Source organism: Ictidomys tridecemlineatus, chromosome 4 (genome assembly GCF_052094955.1).
Source record: "Ictidomys tridecemlineatus isolate mIctTri1 chromosome 4, mIctTri1.hap1, whole genome shotgun sequence".
NCBI classification, from domain to species: Eukaryota; Metazoa; Chordata; class Mammalia; order Rodentia; family Sciuridae; genus Ictidomys; species Ictidomys tridecemlineatus.
The window spans coordinates 183,146,410-183,165,049 of record NC_135480.1 but is presented as its reverse complement, the minus strand read 5'-3'; the positions used below and the strand labels follow the sequence as shown (position 1 = coordinate 183,165,049).

The following is an 18,640-nucleotide window of genomic DNA, read 5'->3' as shown; positions in this document are numbered from 1 at the left end:
CCATCTCATTTCACCATCTTTCCTATCCCCATTCCCCTTCCCCATCCCTCCCTCCCCTTTGCCCAACTCAAAGTTCCTCCACTCATCATATTCCCCACCCAATTATGGATTAGCATGCATGTATCAGAGAAAGCATTGGTCTTTATTTTTTGGGGATTGGCTTACCTCGCTTAGCATGATATTCTCAGCTCCATCCATTTACCTGCAAATGCCATAATTTTATTCTCTTTTATTGTCAACTAATATTCCATTGTGTATATACACCACAGTTTCTATGTCCATTCATCTATTGAAGGGCATCAAAGTTGGTCACACAGTTTGGTTATTGTGAATTGTGCTGGTATAAACCTTGATGTGGCTGCATCAGTATAGTATACTATTTTTAAGTCCTTTGGGTATAGATCATGGAGTGGGATAGCTAGGTCAAAAGGTGGTTCCATTCCAAGTATTTAAGGACTCTCCTTGCTACTTTCCAGATTGGTTGCACCAATTTGCAGTCCCACCAACAAAATGTGCCTTTTCCCCCACATCCTCCCCAATACTTATTGTTTCTTATATTCATGATAATTGCCATTCTGACTCATAGTAGGATGAAATTTTAGAGTAGTTTTGATTTGCATTTCTCTAATTGCTAGAGATGTTGAGCATGTTTTCAAATATTTCTTGATTTATTGTATATTTTCCATTGAGAACTGTCTGCTCAAATTCTTAGCCCATTTATTGATTGGGCTGTTTGTTTTTTGGTGCTAAGTTTTTTGAGTTCTTTATAAATCCTGGAGATTCGTGCACTATCTGATGTGTGTGTGGTAATAATTTTCTCCTATTCTGTAGGCTCTCTCTCTTCACCTCACTGTTTGTTTCTTTTGCTGACAAGAACCTTTTTAGTTTGAATCCATCCCATTTGTTGATTCTTGATTTCATTTCTTGCACTTTCAGAGTCTTATTAAGGAAGTTGGGGCCTAATCCAACATGATGAAGATTTGGGCCTACTTTTTTTTCTATTAGGCATAGGGTTTCTGGTCTAATTCCTAGGTCATTGATCCACTTTGAGTTGAATTTTGTGCATGGTGAGAGACAGGGGTTTAATTTCATCTTGTTGAATATGGTTTTCCAGTTTTCCTAGCACCATTTGTTAAAGGAGCTGTCTTTTTTTCAATGTGTGTTTTGAACACCTTTGTCTAGTATGAGCTAACTATTTTTATGTGGGTTTGTTTCTTTGTCTTCTATTCTGTACCACTGGTTTACATGTCTGTTTTAGTGCCTACCAGGCTGTTTTTGTTACTATTGCTCTGTAGTATAGTTTAAGGTCTTGTGTTGTGATGCCTCCTCCATCACACTTCTTGCTAAGTATTGCTTTGGCTATTCTATTTTTACAGACGAATTTCATGATTGCTTTTTCTATTACTGTGAGGTATGACATTGGGACTTTAATTGGTATTGCATTGAATCTGTATAGTGCTTTTGGTAGTGTGGCCGTCTTAACATTAATTCCACTTATTCAAGAGAATGGGAAATCTTTCTATCTTCTGATGTCTTCTTTAATTCCTTTTTAAAAAAATGTTCTGTAGTTTTCTTTGTAGAGGTCTTTCACTTCTTTTGATAAGTTGATTCCCAAGTATTTTTTTTGAGGTTATTATGAATGGGATGGTTTCCCCAATTTCTCTTTCAGAGGATTCACCAGTGATATATCAAAATGCATTTGATTTATGGGTATTGATTTTATTTCCTGCTACATTGCTGAATTCTTTTATTTCATCTATATATTTTCTGGTGGATTTTTTTGGATCCTGTAAGTATAGAATCATGTCATCAGCAAATAGTGATAGTTTGAGTTCTTCTTTTCCTATTCATATCGCTTTAATTTCTTTTGTCCCTCTAATTGCTCTGGCTAGAGTTTCAAGGACTATGTTCAATAAACACGGGGAAAAGTGGTATCCTAGTCTTTCCCCATTTGTAGAAGGAAGTCTTTCTCCATTTAGAACGATACTGGCCTTGGGTTTAGCATAGATAGCTTTTACAATGTTGAAGTATGTCCTACTATCTCTAGTTTTTCCAGTGCTTTGGACATGAAAGTGTGCTGTCTTTTGTCAGATGCTTTATCTGCATCCATTGGTATGATCATATGGTTCTTTTCTTTGAGTCCATTGATCTGGTCAATTGCATTTATTGATTTCTATATGTTGAAACATCCTTGCATCTCTGGGATGAACCCCAGTTGATCTTGGTGCACTATCCTTTTAATATGTTTCTGTATGTAATTTAACAGAATTTGAGAATTTTTGTGTCTATGTTCATCAGGGATATTGGTCTGAAATTTTCTTTCCTTGATGAGTCTTTGTCTGGCTTTGGTATTAGGTGATACTAGCCTAGGAGAATAAGTTTGGAAGTGTTCGCTCCTTTTCTATTTCATGGAATAATTTGAGGAGTATTGGTATTAATTGTTCTCTGAAGGTCTTGTAGAACTTGGCTGAGAATCAGTCTAGTCCCTTGCTTTTCTGGGTTGGTAGGCCTTTCATGGTGTCTTCTATTTCCTTACTTGTAATTGATCTATTTAATTTGTATATGTCCTCCTTATTCAGTTTGGGCACATCATAGGCCTCTAGAAATTTGTTGGTGTCTTTGGGATTTTGTATTTTATTGGAGTATAAAGTTTCAAAATAGTTCATAATTATCTTCTGTATTTCAGTCGTGTCTGACAGCCTGTGGATGTCATGATGGTTCCTTTTTTATCATAAATTTTAATAATTTGTGTTTTCTCTCTCCTTATTTTCATTAGGGTGGCTAAGGGTTTATCAATTTTATTTATTTTTTTCAAATAATCTTTTTTTTTTCAAAAATTTCAAGTGTTTCTTTTGTTTCAATTCATTGATTTCAGCCCTGATTTAATTATTCCCTGTTTTTTATTGCTTTTTATGTTGATTTGTTCTTCTTTTGCTAGGGCTTTGAGATGTAATTCCAGGTCGTTTATTTGTTTGCTTTTTCTTCTTTAATGAAAGAGCTTAATGCAATGAACTTTCTTCTTAGCACTGCCTTTGTAGTTGATTTTGATATGTTGTGTCAGTATTCTCATTTACCTCTAAGAATGTTTTTTAACTCCTCCCTGATGTCTTCTGTTATCCATGCATCATTTAGTAGTCTGTCATTTAGTCTCCAGGTGTTGGACTTTGTTATATTTTTTATTTTATCATTGATTTCTAACTTCATTTCATTATGGTGTGATGGAATTCAGGGTAATATCTCCATTTTTTTGTATTTGCTAAGACTTGCTTTGTGGTGTAACATAGGGTCTATTTTAGAGAAGGATTTATGTGCTGCTGAGAAAAAAGTACATTCATTTGTTGATGGATGAAATAGTCTATATATGTTTGTAAGTCTAAATTATTGATAGTATTATTGAGGTCTATAGTTTGTTTATTTTTTGTTTGGAAAGCTATTCAGTAGTGAAAGAGGTGTGTTAAATTCACCAGTATTAATGTGTTGTGGTCTATTCAATTCTTGAAATTTATAAGGGTTTGTTTGATATACATGGATGCTCCATTGTTTGGGGCTAAATATTTGTGATTATTATGTCTTGTTGATGTATGATTCTCTTAAGCAGTATTAAACATCCTTCTTTCTCCCTTCTGACTGACTTTGGTTTGAAGTCACTTTATTCGATATGAGGATAGAAACTGCTGTTTGTTTGCTCAGTCCATGTGAGTGGTATGTTTTTTCCCTTCAGTTCACCTTCAGCCTGTGGATGTCTTTTTCAATAAAATGAGTCTCTCAAAGGCAGTATATTTTTGGGTCTTGTTTTTAAAAAACCCAATCAGCCAGTCTATGTCTTTTAATTGATGAGTTTAGGCCATTAACATTCAGGATTATTATTGAAATATGTTTCTTTATTCCTGGTAATTTTGGTGTGTTTCTGGTGTTTTACTTGACTTGGTTTCTCCTTTGATTGGCTTTTACTTTACTGTAGTTCCTTCCTTTGCTGGGTTTCCTTATAGTTTTTCATTTTCTCCTCATGGAATATTTTGCTGAGGATGTTCTGTAATGCAGGCTTTCTTTTATTCTTTTAACTTTTGTTCATCATGGAAGGTTTTTGTTTTGCTGTCAAATCTGAAGCTTAAATTTTGCTAGATATAAGATTCTTGGTTGGCATTCATTTTCTTTTAAAAGCTCGGTATATGTTGTTCCTTTATCTTTAGCTTTGAGGGTCTGGGTTGAGAAATCTACTGAGATCCAAATTGGTTTTCCCCTATATGTAATCTGAGACTTTTCTCTTATAGCTTTTTAAAATTCCTTATTCTGTATGCCAGGCATTTTCATTATAATGTGCCTCACTTTAGATCTGTTGTAATTTTGTGCACTAGATGTCCTGTAAGCCTCTTGTATTTGATTTTCCAATTTGTTTCTTCATGTTTGGGAAATTTTCTAATATTATTTTATTGAAGAGATTGAGCTTTCCTTTTGTTTTATGCCTTGATCTATCCCAATTAATCTTAGATTTGGTCTTTTGACCAAATAATTCTTGGATGTTCTGTTCATGGTTTCTTATCATCTTCACTGTGTGGTCAACTTTATTCTCAAATTTGTATATTTTGTCTTTGTTGTCTGAGGTTCTTTCTTCCAAGTGATCTACTCTGTTAGTGATGCTTTCTATTGATTTTCTTATTTGGTTTATTGTTTCCTTCATTTCAAGGATTTGTTTGTTTTTTTTTTTCTTTTCAGAATCTCCATCTCTTTCTTGAAGTAATCTTTTGCTACCTATGTTTGCTCTCTTATCTCTTTGTTGAAATGATCAATTGTTGCCTTTATTTGGTCTATTATGTCATTACTTATTTGCAGATCATTTTAATTATGTACATTCTAAACTCCCTCTCTGACATTTCATCTACTGTTCTTCTAAAGGATTCTATTTTGTATCATCTTGGTTTGTTTGGGTCCTTTTTTTCCCTTGTCTTTTCATGCTTTTTGTGTTTCTTCCTCTTTAGCAGTGTGAATCTTAGGTGTTACAGTTTCTACCCTATTTTAAAAGTATCCCTGAAGATTTCTGGTATCTTGCCTTTAAGGAGAGAATCAATATTAACAGTTCCCAATGCATGTGTTACACAGCTTTAAACCAACTAGTTCCTGTTTAATGAATTAGTTTTGTAATTGATTAAATGATGTGTTCAATTATTATCTGCAATATAAATAGTAAGTTTGCAAAAGTGTCTACAGTTTGTACTGGTGAGCAAAGGCATAAGTGGAAGGTAAAGGGTGTGAAGTTTATGAGGTTGGAGCTGAGAAAATAGAGGTGTTAGATCGTAGGCAAAGTGAAAGATGACTCAAAATAAGTTGGCTATTAAAAGGAGAAAGGAGAGAAAGAGGAAACCCTATCTAAGGTTCTCTTCTGCCTCTGTAACAAGATGGTGGCTATCAGCAGTGATTAGATCTAGCAGTGATACCTCTGGTGTAACCAGGTCTGCAGGAACTTGATTATGGTCTTCTGGGTCCTGGCTGTTGTCCCTAGATGGAAGTGGCCACTTCCCTAGTTGGTGGTGGCAGTAGCATCAAATCTATACTGAAAGTGGTGGTGTCAGCAGAGAAGAAGATAACCCAAGATGGCATGGAGGTGTCGCAAAATGGAAACTACCACTTTCAGAGATGGGGCTGAAAGGGCAGGCCATAGGATAGCTTTGGGAGGTCTGTTAGGAGATGTAGAGCTGTGGCATGTGTTGCTATGAGAGGCAGCTTCATCCATACCCTGTCAGATGTTCCAAGGTAGAGGCTACTATGTGGGGAGGACTATGGTGATGGCTGTAGTGTCCTAAGATGAAGGAAGGTCAGGAGAAGCCACGCATTTGGGAGTCACATTCAACCTCCCTTCTTCTATTTTTCTGCTTTTGGAAAGCACCTTTCTACTTTCTGTCTGTGCATTTTACTACTTGAATATCTACTTCCTATTAGTAGGCTCAGATGGTATCTGTCTTTTTTGTGACTGGCTTATTTCAATTAGCATAATGTCTTCAAGGTTCATCTATGGAGTCTTTGTCAAAATTTTCTTCCTTTTCTTTTAGGACTGAATGATATTATGTTGTAGATATACACCACATTTTGCTATTCATGTATCCTTAGAGAGAGAACTTGGGTTACTTCTGTAATAATGCTGTTATGAACATGGATATACATATATCCCTTGGAGATCATGCCTTCACTTATTTATTTATTTATTTATTTATTTATTGTTGTGTACTCAGATGTGGAATTGCTGCTCTGTATGGTAATTGCACTTTTAAGTTTTTGAGAAACTGTCATACTATTTCCATTGTGGCTGTACCATTTTACATTTCTACTAGCAAAGTACATGGGTTTCAATATCTTTATATCCTCTCTAGCACATGTTATTTTTGTTATTTTGATAGTATTCATCTTAATGGGTGTGAAGTAGTATCTCACTATAGTTTTGATTTGCATTTCTTTAATAATTGGTGATATTGAGCATCTCTTCCTGATCCTTTTGGCCATTCTTATGTCCTCTTTGGAAAATATGCCTATTCAACTTCCTTGCCCAATTTTAATTTGTTTTTGTATTTCTGTTATGTCTTACTAAAATTTTTAAACTACTTATTAGTCTTCTACCTGTCATTGGATTTCTTTATTTCCTGTTTTTTTCTAAATTTTTAAGCTTCCTGGATTCTTAGAGTATTAATTTTCCATCTTTCTTATTTTCCATTGTATGTGTTTGAACACATAATTCATTTATTACACAAATTTTGATTGTAATTTTATTATCATTAACATTTCAAATATTTTAAATTTCAATTATGATTTTTAAACTTTGAATTATTTAAAAGTATTTTTTAATTCCAATTTTCTTTTGTTTCATCGGTTTCTTGGTCATATGTCCAGAATTCAGTATGGAAATCTTTCAAAAATAATGAGCTATTACAAGATGAGTTTATAAGTCATCTCTGATTATGCAAGTACTTGATGCAGGAGACCATTTTTACAAATATGCATGCTTATAAGAATTATAAGTTATAAGAATTCTTTAATAAAGAAAATAATTCTCCATACATCTTACAGCAAATTTTATGCATTTTCATTTGACCATTCTGTCATCCTGTTGGGTTTTACATTATAGCAAATATATTACATCCAAAAAAACAAATTTCAACCCACAGCTTCTTCTCACTTTCAAATACTATTGTGAATTTACACAAAGTTCAACATTTTTTTTTCAGAGTAGAAATTAGAAGTTTATTTAAGGGCAGCAGAAAAGACTTCTCCTGGAGGAAGAAGGGGACCCAAGAGGTGGAATCCGTGGAAGTGCGGTTGTCTCCCCTTTTTATATTTTTGATGATGGAATGTAGGTTGGAAGGCCCAAGGGGGTGGGACACAGGTAATCTGGGCAGGAAGGACTTCATTAACACTTCTTTGGGATGGGCTATCTTCAAATCTTCTGAGTCTGTTCCCTGGGTTCCATTAACATTTCTTTGAGGTGGACTTTGGCCTCGGGCCTTTCTGGGACTTCATTAACATTCCATGAGTTGTCCTGCGTTTCTGGAATCATTCTCAGCATTGCCTCCAATTTAGATTTCACTTGATATGATATTGAACCTGATTTACCTAACTACACTGACTACCTAACTTTAAATCTGGCTTCATTCCCCCCTCTAATTTGGGGAACTCCTTACTGCTGTAAGGAAAGGGGGCGAAGATCCTTCTGGCTTCTTCAGGCTGAAAAGGGACGGTGTGGGGCAAGCAGTTTGGAGTCCCCTTTAAAAATCGCATCTATGGAGTGGTCCATGATAAAAGTCCGATTGAGAAGTAATAGGCTGGAGGGCCATTTGAGTGATGGGTGGTCTATAAGAGAAACAAGAATTCATTAGTACTGGAACCATATTGATGCAGCAATAAATGCCACAGCACAGGAATATGCCAATGAGTATGATGACAAAGACAGAGACTAACAATGTTTTCCACCAGGAAGTACCAGAGAACCAGGAGCTAAGATATTGTTCCCATGACAAAGTTGCTGAGGACATGGCTTCTGTCTGAGCATGTAAATCTTTAAGGATATTTGTCACAATGTCAGAATTGTCAGGAATGTAAACACAACATTTAACTTTTAGAGTTACAGATGTCCTTTTCCTTAAGATACAGTTTAATAATTTAATGTCATCTGATCATGCAAAATCCTTTTACTAGTATGACCTCTGTGTCTAATAGAGAAACCTTTAATTCTGTTACTTAGGGCTGGATAGTCATACTAGCAAACACTAAGCCTACCTGTGTAGGTTAGGAATATTTGTAGGCCTCAAACTTAAAACTACTCTGGCAGTTCCTTTTGATAGTTATCAGGCATTTCTGTCTGAGAATCTCTTTTGCAGCCTCCAGTTTACTTATTCTTGGAAGTTACATTTAACTATTATTATCATTTAAAATGCCCAGGAATAGTTGTGTTTTGGCTTTGACCGTCTTTGCTAAGTGTTTAAGATGAAGCAAGTCAAACTGACTTTTGTTTCTATCTATTGTTAACAGTCAGCTGAGTTTCCCCGGGAGTCCTCAGGGAACTTTACAGCAGCTTCTCAGTTCGGCTAGTGCCATTTGCGCTGCTAGTGCCATTTGCGCTAGGATGGGTCCAGGCCTTGCTTGACCATGTGGCTTCCCTTGGAAGCATCAGGGATATCTTCCTTCTTTGATGACCCTCCTCTTCATAGCAAATGCACTGATTGGCTTTCTGTCCTCCAGCGGTCTCATTAATCTCCCTGATCAGGAGGTTATGTGGCCCAGAGTTGCAAAGCTCTTTGGAAATGTCCCCTGTTCCCTGGATTCAGACTGGCTCAGAGGGCAAGAGCCAAATATTGGTTTTCTTGGCCCTTTTAATTTAACTTTAATTTTAAAACTTAATCTTAAACATCCAGCAAATAAGTTTCAACAGCCTTATATTAAGAGTACTGGGCTTTAATGTCTCTCTCTATGCTGTCGGTGATACCTCATTATAACTCATTATCTTAAATTAACCCAGGTTGTGAGTTCTTAAATCAGTACCTCTGCAAAACATTAACAGGCAATATTTAGACCATTTATAAGAAAACTACAAAATAAAATTATCAAGAGTAAAAACACATTTAGTTCATATAATAACTACCTTGAATTTTGGTGGAGTTATACATTATAATCCCCTGTTTGAGATCCTAGTAATCTTGACAAAAACCAGCTTTTGGACACAACTTTAAATGTACTGAAATCTGGCCTACTTCTTTCATAGTCACTTTCACATGCAGTGAGATGGGACATAGAGCCTTATCTCAGGTAAGGCGGGGCTCTTCATAAATCTTAAATACTATAGTTCTGAAACTGAACTTATCAGAAAAACATTAACTTGTCTGTAGGATCAAAATCATAAGCTCAAAAAAAATAGAATCTAAGAAAAGGCAAAAGTCCTAGAAAAAAATTGACCGGCCAGTAATTAATAAATGCCATACAATTTACTTTTTGGTTTGTTCTAGTTTGAGTTCCCATAAAAAGACACTTTTACTCTTTTTTTTCCTTGGGCCTCAGATCTGTCTCCTACTGAGCTCTAGGCTTCTTCTATTTGCATTTCAACTTAAATCCTGCCTGAGGTCTGGGAGGAGCAAGAAAAACTGGAATTCTGAGGAGAAGCCTCATGCCTAAGGCATTTTAACCATAAGTCACAATTTTCAGGTTTGGATGTTGAAACTTATGATACAAGTTTAAGATACAATTTATAAAATTTTATACCTTTACATCTTCCTACACTAGAAAAACTTGCTCACACAAAACTGAAAATAGGATCTTATTTGATAATATAAAAGCTACCATCAGAAGAAATTTCTTTAGGATCATTAAGCCACTTCCTTTGTTCTGAAGTTCCTAAAGTAGTATTAAGTTACATTAAATCACCTGAAAAAAATTTAAAAAGAACCACACACTACCATGTATATCCAAAATTAAGCTTTAAAAATTTTAGACTGTTGTTATTTAATGTCATTTCAATAAGCCAGGCCAACATCCCAATCCAACACTTTCTTTTCCTGAATTTTACACACTGAGGGGAACTGATACCATATCATAATTTACTATTCTTGCCCAAGTTAATGCACTGGTATACCTAGTGAAATCTTCTCAGGCTACCCAGTTCAAAAATTTGATGAAAAAATAAAACTAAATGATTGGGAGTTACTTGCCAACTTGAAAGTAGAGTTCTTTTAATTTTCTATCCTAAGTATTTAAGTTCTCTGGCATGAATTATCTGAAATCACAAACTAAACAATTACCTAACCCCAACTTTTAACTACAAGATTATGCAATGCTTCAAACTCATTTAGATACCAGATTGTTATAATAAAAAAATCATCTTTTAGATACACATTCAGCCAAGATCATCCCCAAGAAATAATCTATAATAACCTTTAAAACAGACCAGATAAGGGAAAAGTCTCCCCAGGTTTTGAACTCCCATTTAATTATGACTTCTACATTAGTGGCACCATAGATTTCCCCACGAGTGGATCAGATGTTCTCACATAGGGGCAACTATAGGTGTAAAATCAAGGGTCTCAGTGTGACTTACTGCATTCAGTGTCCCTTCTCTCTCTCTCTCTCTCTCTCTCTCTCTCTCTCTCTCTCTCTCTCTCTCTCTCTCTCTCTCTTTTTAGTAGACAGAGGTGGAGTCATCCTTACAGTGCAGGGAAGGAATGAGGAATTTCCCCAAAGCGAAAATGGCTTTGGCAGCTGCTGGGAGTGCCTCAGTCTCTCCTTTTACTTACAGGATTAGCTCCTTTGGATAGATCCAATCCCAGGCAATCTGGCATATCTCCTAACTTTCCAGTAGAGTCAGTTTTTATCTGCCTTAGGTTTTGAAGGGGGAAGGGGGTATGTACTTTGATCCACCCAAATTCTCCTGGCATCTCCTGGAGAGGTAATATAATTGGTTTGCCTGTTGGGGCAGACGCAGAGAGGACAGCAGATGGAGATTTTGTGGGTCCTCCTGATTCTTTTCCTCAGTGAGTCCCTAAGATTTTTTCTCTTTATGGCAGACATCATAGGTAAGTCTACTTTACACTGTTGGCATAATTTAGGATTTTCCCTTAGAGCAAAGAAAATCTGAACATATGGCACCTCACACTATTTCCTTTTTTTGTAAATTTTATCAAACTGTAAAATTGTATTAAAATTGATATTTCCCTCTGGTGGCCAGGTTTCTCCATCAGAGAGTTTGTATTGAAGCCAGGCCAAGAAAATGAGGCGCTTTTTCTTGAGCGTCTGAGGGTCAAATCTATCCCAATTTTTCAATACGCAGGCTAGTGGTGCACCTGGTGTATTGGAGAGAGAGAAGCTCCCATCTGAGTGAGAAGAAAACAGGGAAATGTAATTATGTAACTTGATTGTTTTAAGGGTATCAGCGTTACAAGGTATATAGGCAAATATCTTGTGAATACATGAATGGCATCATCAAAAACTTCTTGGCTTTAATTGTAGTGAAAAGGTGTATACTGACAAAATACATGGTATAGGAAGAGCCCAATTTCTTTTGCTAAACCCTGTACAGTCTAGTATGACAGGGGAATCACTAGTTCTGTCAGAAAAAGCCAAAAACACATGAATGACCACCATCAACAACACATCATATCAAACAAATTTGTTTTCCTTTTCTCTATTATCTTTGAACTTAATTCTAGTAAATCTTCTGATGTCTTACTTTTCTTCACTTTCCTTCTCCCCTTGTGCTAATTCCCCAAGGATTAGCAACTGAAACCCTGACAAGAGTTGAATATAGGAAATTAAGTTTCATAGGGACCATTAAAATTTATTTTTAACTTCTCTCTTTTAAAAGTTGTAAATAACCTATTACTATGTTTTCCATTTTAAAGTAGTAGAAACTTTTCTTAAACTAAGTTTAAGAGAATTTATAATGATATCATTTAGGATCCAAATTCTGTCCTTGTCTCATTCATTCATGAATATAAAATTCATTCAAGAGCTGTATTCCTGCCAGATTTTGACAGTTTTTTGAATATGGTACTGTGAAAATTTGAAACATAAAGAAAAACTGAAAAAAATTGTTATACCTATATATTTACCAATTAGATTCTACCATCCATATTTTAGTAGATTTGCTTATCTCATTCTATGTATTTATCCCTGTATCTCTACATTAAGTCCAGGTCATTTTTTTTGGGTGCATTTCTAACCAAACTATAGATATCATTACACTTTTCTTTAAATAGTTGAGCATCTTTATTATTAACTAGAGTTTAATATTTATTTAGTTTTCCTTTTAAACAATTTCAATAAACAAATGTGAATGTAAGAAACTTCTAACAAATGCATGCCTGTTTCACTGAAACACCTATCAAGTTACAGAACATTAATATAGTCTCAGAATATTTCCTCATGCCCCAGCCCAGTTGATACCTGAAATCACCCCTCACCCACAATGACAGCCACTATTCTGATTTTTAAAAATACCATTGACAGGTTTTTATCTTTCCATTCTAAAAACAAAACTCTGTTTGCTGTGCAAAGAATGAATTGTGGGAAAACAAAAGTGGAGTTGTGGGAGAAAAAAAGTCTGGATTTGGGAAGCTTTTGTATTAGCATAGGTAAGACCATGTGACTTGGAATAGTATGGTAGCAATGGAGGTGATCACACTAAATTGTGCTGGTGGGTTGGATGGGCATTCCTGTGTGGTGCTATTCTTCCTGAGATGATCAAGACTTGAGAAGTAGTTTGAGGATGGGGAAATCAACTTTTGGTTTTGGACTGGTTATATTTAAAATGCCTATTATGCACATTCTCAGGGCTGAGGCACACATATAGGACTCATTGTTCTTCATATTAATGTCTTTTTCTTTTGGTTATTGTCAAGTCTCTGTAACTAGCTTGGAGGTTATATGTATGTGAAAATGGATTAGGTAGACTATGCCAATCTGTTAACAGTCAATCTTCTGATGCCCAGAATTAAAAAAAATACTACATACAAAACAGGGCATATTAGTTTAACCAGAATTTTTTTTCTTTTGTATTTGCATATATTATGTATATCACAGTCATATTTCCCATATTGTATGAAAATGAAATTCTCTTAAGTGAATAAACTTCATACAAAATGGCACTCTACAATGACACCATTAATGTTTTTATTGAAGCCCACTTTGTTAATAATTGTATGATTACAAGACCAGATAAGTCACAGGCTTTTCCCCTGTTAAAATTTCAATGAATAGAAGGTTAATTGTAAAGAGAATATAAACCTTAACATAATAAATATTCCAAAACCTAAATAGTTTGCTATGGAAATTTAACACAGAGGAAGAAGAGCTAAGAATTGTGCTAGGATTTTAAAAAAGGCTTCAAGTTAGAGGAGACCTTTTTGAGAGGCAGTTTGAGTTTTTACAGGTTGATTACAGTATTGGCAATTTTGTGGGAGTGAATGGCCATTGTAGGGCTTATTTAGGAAATGGCAAATATCCTTATTTATGTATAGCATAAGAAAGGCAATCACATATGTATTCAATTAGTCAACACACTTTATAACAAATGCCTTTTATCTGGATACCAAGGTCTCTTAAATAAAGATTAGTTTCATATTTTCCCTTCACGAAATTTGGGATCTATTTGAAGAGATAGGTATATATGTGTAAAGGTATGAAGTATATATGTATTTTTCATTGCATGACATTGGCAAAACATGAATAAGACATTTTGCTTTTTTTAATTCAATCATAATTACCCCCTCCCCCCCAGTCTAGGTACTGAATTAAACATTTTACTTTATGGGAAATGTAGAGTCTAATACATGAAAGTTCCTAATTCTAGTAAACTATAGTTCACAATCATTTCTTCTTGACCTCTAAGCCCATCCTCAAATTATGCTACACTGAATAAATATAAAACATGTAACAAGAAATGTAACAGAGGCACATTATAAAACCTATATTAGAATAAAAGAGAAAGAAATAATTTCTTCCTAAAGAAGTTGATAAAGTGGTAGAAAGATAACATCTGTAAAATGTGGTGAAAAAAGCTAGATTTGTGTTGGTAAGTAATATTGTAGGATAAATCTTTTCGAGAATTTTAACAGCTTCCCCCCCCACCCCCGAAGTTAGGGCTCAAATGTTCATTTTCTTGAAAATCCATGTCGTTCTAAATTCCTTGCCATCAGAGTATTCACTATTTTATATGAGAAAAATATCCTGATCAAGGAAGGTTGGAATAGAAAAGAAAGGATGTAAACTGTAGAAAAAGAAGACTGGGTCTTAGGAAATGATGGAAGGAGATGCTCCAGAGCAGCTGTGAGCAGGGATTTTTAAAATACAATGGGATTTTAAAAAATATTACTCTAGTATTGGAACTTCTAAGAAACTCAAATAAAGGATGTTAAAAATGGTTTTGATTGCTGGATTCCAATCATGGTACTTCCATCGTTAAGAATGAATCATGTGGATCTTAGTATTAGAAGGGCTGTGATGATTATTCTAATATTTATTATGTGAGGCAGGCAATGGGTTGTGTATTACTTTATTGAATCCTTTTTGAGAGTGGACAAATCCTAAGTGTGCAGCTTGATATATTTTCAAACAGAACTCATCATTCAAGGTTCTTGTAGATTGGACTTTAATATTTTAAAATCATTAAGGCCCAATTTCCTGGTCAGTAAGCACTGTTCTTTTAAAAATGAATAGACAATATCAACCTCGTAGCAGGAAATCGATAAAGAGGAAAATAGACTTGAGAGGGGCCATGGGCATTGGCATGGCTAAGAAATAACAAAAACAGTGATGTTTTTCTTGCTATCTCACTGATCTTATCTTTCAGCCTACAGAAGGATGTTAAATATAGTGATCTGTAGAATATGGTTATTTAGGAGACTTATGTCTATTCTTTGTGGGCAAAATATACTGTTGAGTTTTAAAACAAAGAGGTATTTAAGATTACTCAAGGAATAGTAGTAAAGTTTAGAATGATAGTCTGGGGCAAAAATGAAAACCAGAATGTTAGAAAACGTAAACACTGCTTAGAAATTATAGGGGAGAAATCTCCATTCTGGCTGCACCAATTTGCAGTCCCAATAGCAGTGTATGAATGTGCCTTTTCCCCCACATCTTCACCAACACCTATTGTTGTTTGTATTCATGATAGCTGCCATTCTGACTGGAGTCAGATGAAATCTTAGAGTAGTTTTGATTTGCATTTCTCAAATTGCTAGCAATGATGAACATTTTCTTCATATATTTGTCAATTGATTGTATATCATCATCTGAGAAGTGTCTGTTCAGGTCCTTAGCCCATTTATTGACTGGGTTATTTGTTTATTTGGTATTTAACTTTTTGAGTTCTTTATATACCCTAGAGATTAGTGCTCTATCTGATGTGTGAGGGGTAAAGATTTGCTCCCAAAAATGTAGGCTCTCTGTTCACCTCACAGTTTGTTTCTTTTGCTGAGAAGACTACAGGGAAACAGCTATATCAATGTTTATAGCAGCACAATTCACAATAGATAAACTGTAGAACCAACCTAGATGCCCTTTAATAAATGAATGGATTAAAAATGTGGCATATAAACATAATGGAATATTACTCAGCAATAAAAGAGAATAAAATCATGGCATTTGCAGGAAAATGGATGGAGCTAGAGAAGATAATGCTAAGTTAGCCAATTCCAAAAAGCCAAATGCTGAATGTTTTCTCTGATATAAAGAGGCTGATTCATAGTGGACTAGGGAGAGGTCACCATAGGAGGAATAGATGAACTCTAGATAGGGCAGAGGTATGGAGGGGAAGGGAGAGGGTATGGGGTTAGAAATGATGGTAGAATGTGATAGTCATTATTATCCAAAGTACATGTATGAAGACATGAATTGGTGTAAATATACTTTGTATAAAATCAGAGATATGAAAAATTGTGCTCTATATGTGTAATAAGAATTATAATGCATTCTGTTGTCATATATAAATAAATAAATAAATAAATAAATAAATAATTGGGGAGTTGACTAGAGTACTTACTTACTTTCAGAACACAAATTATATGATCATAATTTAATTAAAGAAAGGAAAATAAGGATCCCTGAGTTCTGGAGAACTTGGGGCTACTTAAATAATCTATCCCCACAATTTTTTTGCCTTAAAATAAAAATGGAATGGCGACAAAGGAATACATTAGTTAGGACTATTTGATTGTATGTAACTAAGAGTCCAATTCAAAGTTAGTTTTTAAAGAAATTATTTTTATTGACTCTAATTATTCAATTAACTAATTGACTAATATAAGCTTATATAAATAATATAACTCATATAACCAAAAATGCTTGGGAATTTGACTTTAGACACAGCTTAATCAAGAAGCTAAAATCACTGCGTCATACATCCCGTCGCCCTCCCTCTCACAACTCTTGTTTTATTTTTCATTTAGACTTTCTCTATGTATGGGCAAAGATTGCCTCCAGATGAATACTCTACCTACTTAGCAACTCTAGCAGGAAGTGTTCCCTTTTTTTCTCATACAGGGACAGTACAGATTGGGTTTGATTAGCCTGACTTGGATCACTTGAAATGTTAAATCAATCACTGTGGCAGGAAGGATTTTGTTTTTAATCAATTAGGCCAAAGTTAAGTGCTTATACTATTTCCAAAGGTTTGGATCAGCTCTGTCCAGAACTATACAAACTCAAGTGGATGGACTGTGGATTCATCAAAAGAAGGATACTTTTAACAGAAGATTGGATTCCAGACAAAAATAAATCAATACATGTTCAATTTAAAATGACAGAGAAATGAGACTGAGAGTACAAAAGGAAGGAAGAGAGATGAAATAGATGAAGGAGAGTTGAGGGGAAGGACAAAGAGGAGAAAGAGACAGGGGAGAAGAAGGAGTAAAAAGTGAGGAAGAAAGAAAAATAGAGGAGATAGCAGAGGGCAGAGAGAATAAGATGTATATGATGGAAAGATGTTTAGAGACTAATTAGGGGAGCTGTGCACATAGAGAGACTGCAAACAAGACAATATTCAGAAGCTTTATATGAGCATTCCATGTTGAAAAGAATGGAGTCCCATGTATGGCCTTATAAGCAGACTTTTTCTGTGACTATAATACACCTAATCTGATCCTGTGTTGAGAGAATCACATGTTTCAAGGCCTTTCATATTTTTGTTATATGCAAGTATCTGTTCGAAATTTTCTTCACAGCCTCTTTTACTTCCTTATTCCTCAGGCTATAGATGATGGGATTCAACATTGGGGTTATCACTCCATAAGACAGTACAATGATTTCATCAGATACTTTGGTGTTGTTTGACTTGGGCTTTGTGTACATAAAAAGGGCTGTCCCATAGAATAAGATCACCACAGTCAGGTGGGCTGAACAGGTAGAAAAGGCTTTTTTTCTCCCCTCAGCAGAATTAATTTTCAGGATGGAAGAGAGAATGAAAATATAGGACACAAAAATTAACAGCAGAGGAATTACCAATAAAACAACACTTGCCAATGTCATAATAAGCACATTCATCGATATATCTGAGCACACAAGTTTTAGAAGAGCCAGGATCTCACAGGTAAGATGATCAATAACATTGTTACCACAGAAAGGCAACACCATTGTCATGACTGTTTGCACTAAGGAGTTCATGCAGCCTATGGCCCAGGACCACGCAGCCAAGTGCACATATAACACCTTGTTCATGATGATGGGGTACCTCAGTGGGTTGCAGATGGCTACATACCTGTCATAGGCCATCACAGCCAGAAGGACACATTCTGTGGAGCCCAAGCCAAGGGTGAAAAACATCTGTAGAGTACAGCTAAGAAAGGAGATGGATATTCTCTCTGACATAAATATAATAAGCACTGAGGGAATGGATGATGATGTGTAACAGATGTCTAAGAATGAAAGATTTCCAAGAAAGAAGTACATAGGGGTATGGAGGCGAGGATCCAGGATGGTGATGATAATGAGGAGACTGTTTCCTAGTAGGATAATCTTGTACATGATGAGGCAGAGTACAAAGAGAAAATGCTGTAGTTCTGGGTATTGAGAAAGCCCCACCAGAAGGAATTCAGTCACTGCAGTATAATTCCCCATCTTCATGTGTCCTTGTCATCTACAGAGTTCATATCAGGAGGTGACTCAGGGAAATCTGAACTTTTGATGTATTATATCTAATCATTTCACTTTCATTATTTATTTATTTTGACTTTTTAGAACATGTCCTGGAATCAGTAACAGCAGGGATAGTATATTAATTTTACTAATGATGAAAGAGACACTGAAAGATAGGTAATACTACATAGCTTCAAATAGCAATGGAGACTTGGAATTGTGCTGAGAAGTGCCAGGCCTTTTATTATGTATAAATTTAAGACAAATTGCATTCAAATTTTTATACCTTAAAATCTCTTTATTAATGAATGTTTTGAAATAAAACTATTCTAATAAAGCTCATTCAAAATTAAAGTACCATGTAGATTTAGTGCCATGCTACTTATCTTCAGTATGATCCATTGTAAGTTACCTAACTTTTTTGAGTTTCAACTAGCTCAGCTACTAACTTCAGCCTGGAAAATGGAGGATGTTATTAATTATTCGGTATTTTTTGTGAGAATTAAATTAGATAACATCTATTAGGTGGCAAGTACAATAGACA

General features: G+C 35.1%; 1 protein-coding gene across 1 annotated transcript; it reads right to left on the bottom strand.

The window, feature by feature from the left end:
• Positions 1-17,139: 17,139 nt before the first annotated feature.
• On the bottom strand, positions 17,140-18,084 carry LOC120889500 (olfactory receptor 13D1-like). Its single transcript, XM_040283815.2, has one exon. It carries the CDS (start codon positions 18,082-18,084, stop codon positions 17,140-17,142), a length of 945 nt encoding a protein of 314 aa, XP_040139749.2.
• Between the last annotated feature and the right edge of the window lie 556 nt (positions 18,085-18,640).

Coding starts and splice junctions, on each gene's coding strand:
- LOC120889500 (XM_040283815.2), bottom strand. CDS start 18,084: ATGAAGATGGGGAATTATACTGCAGTGACTGAATTCCTTCTGGTGGGG.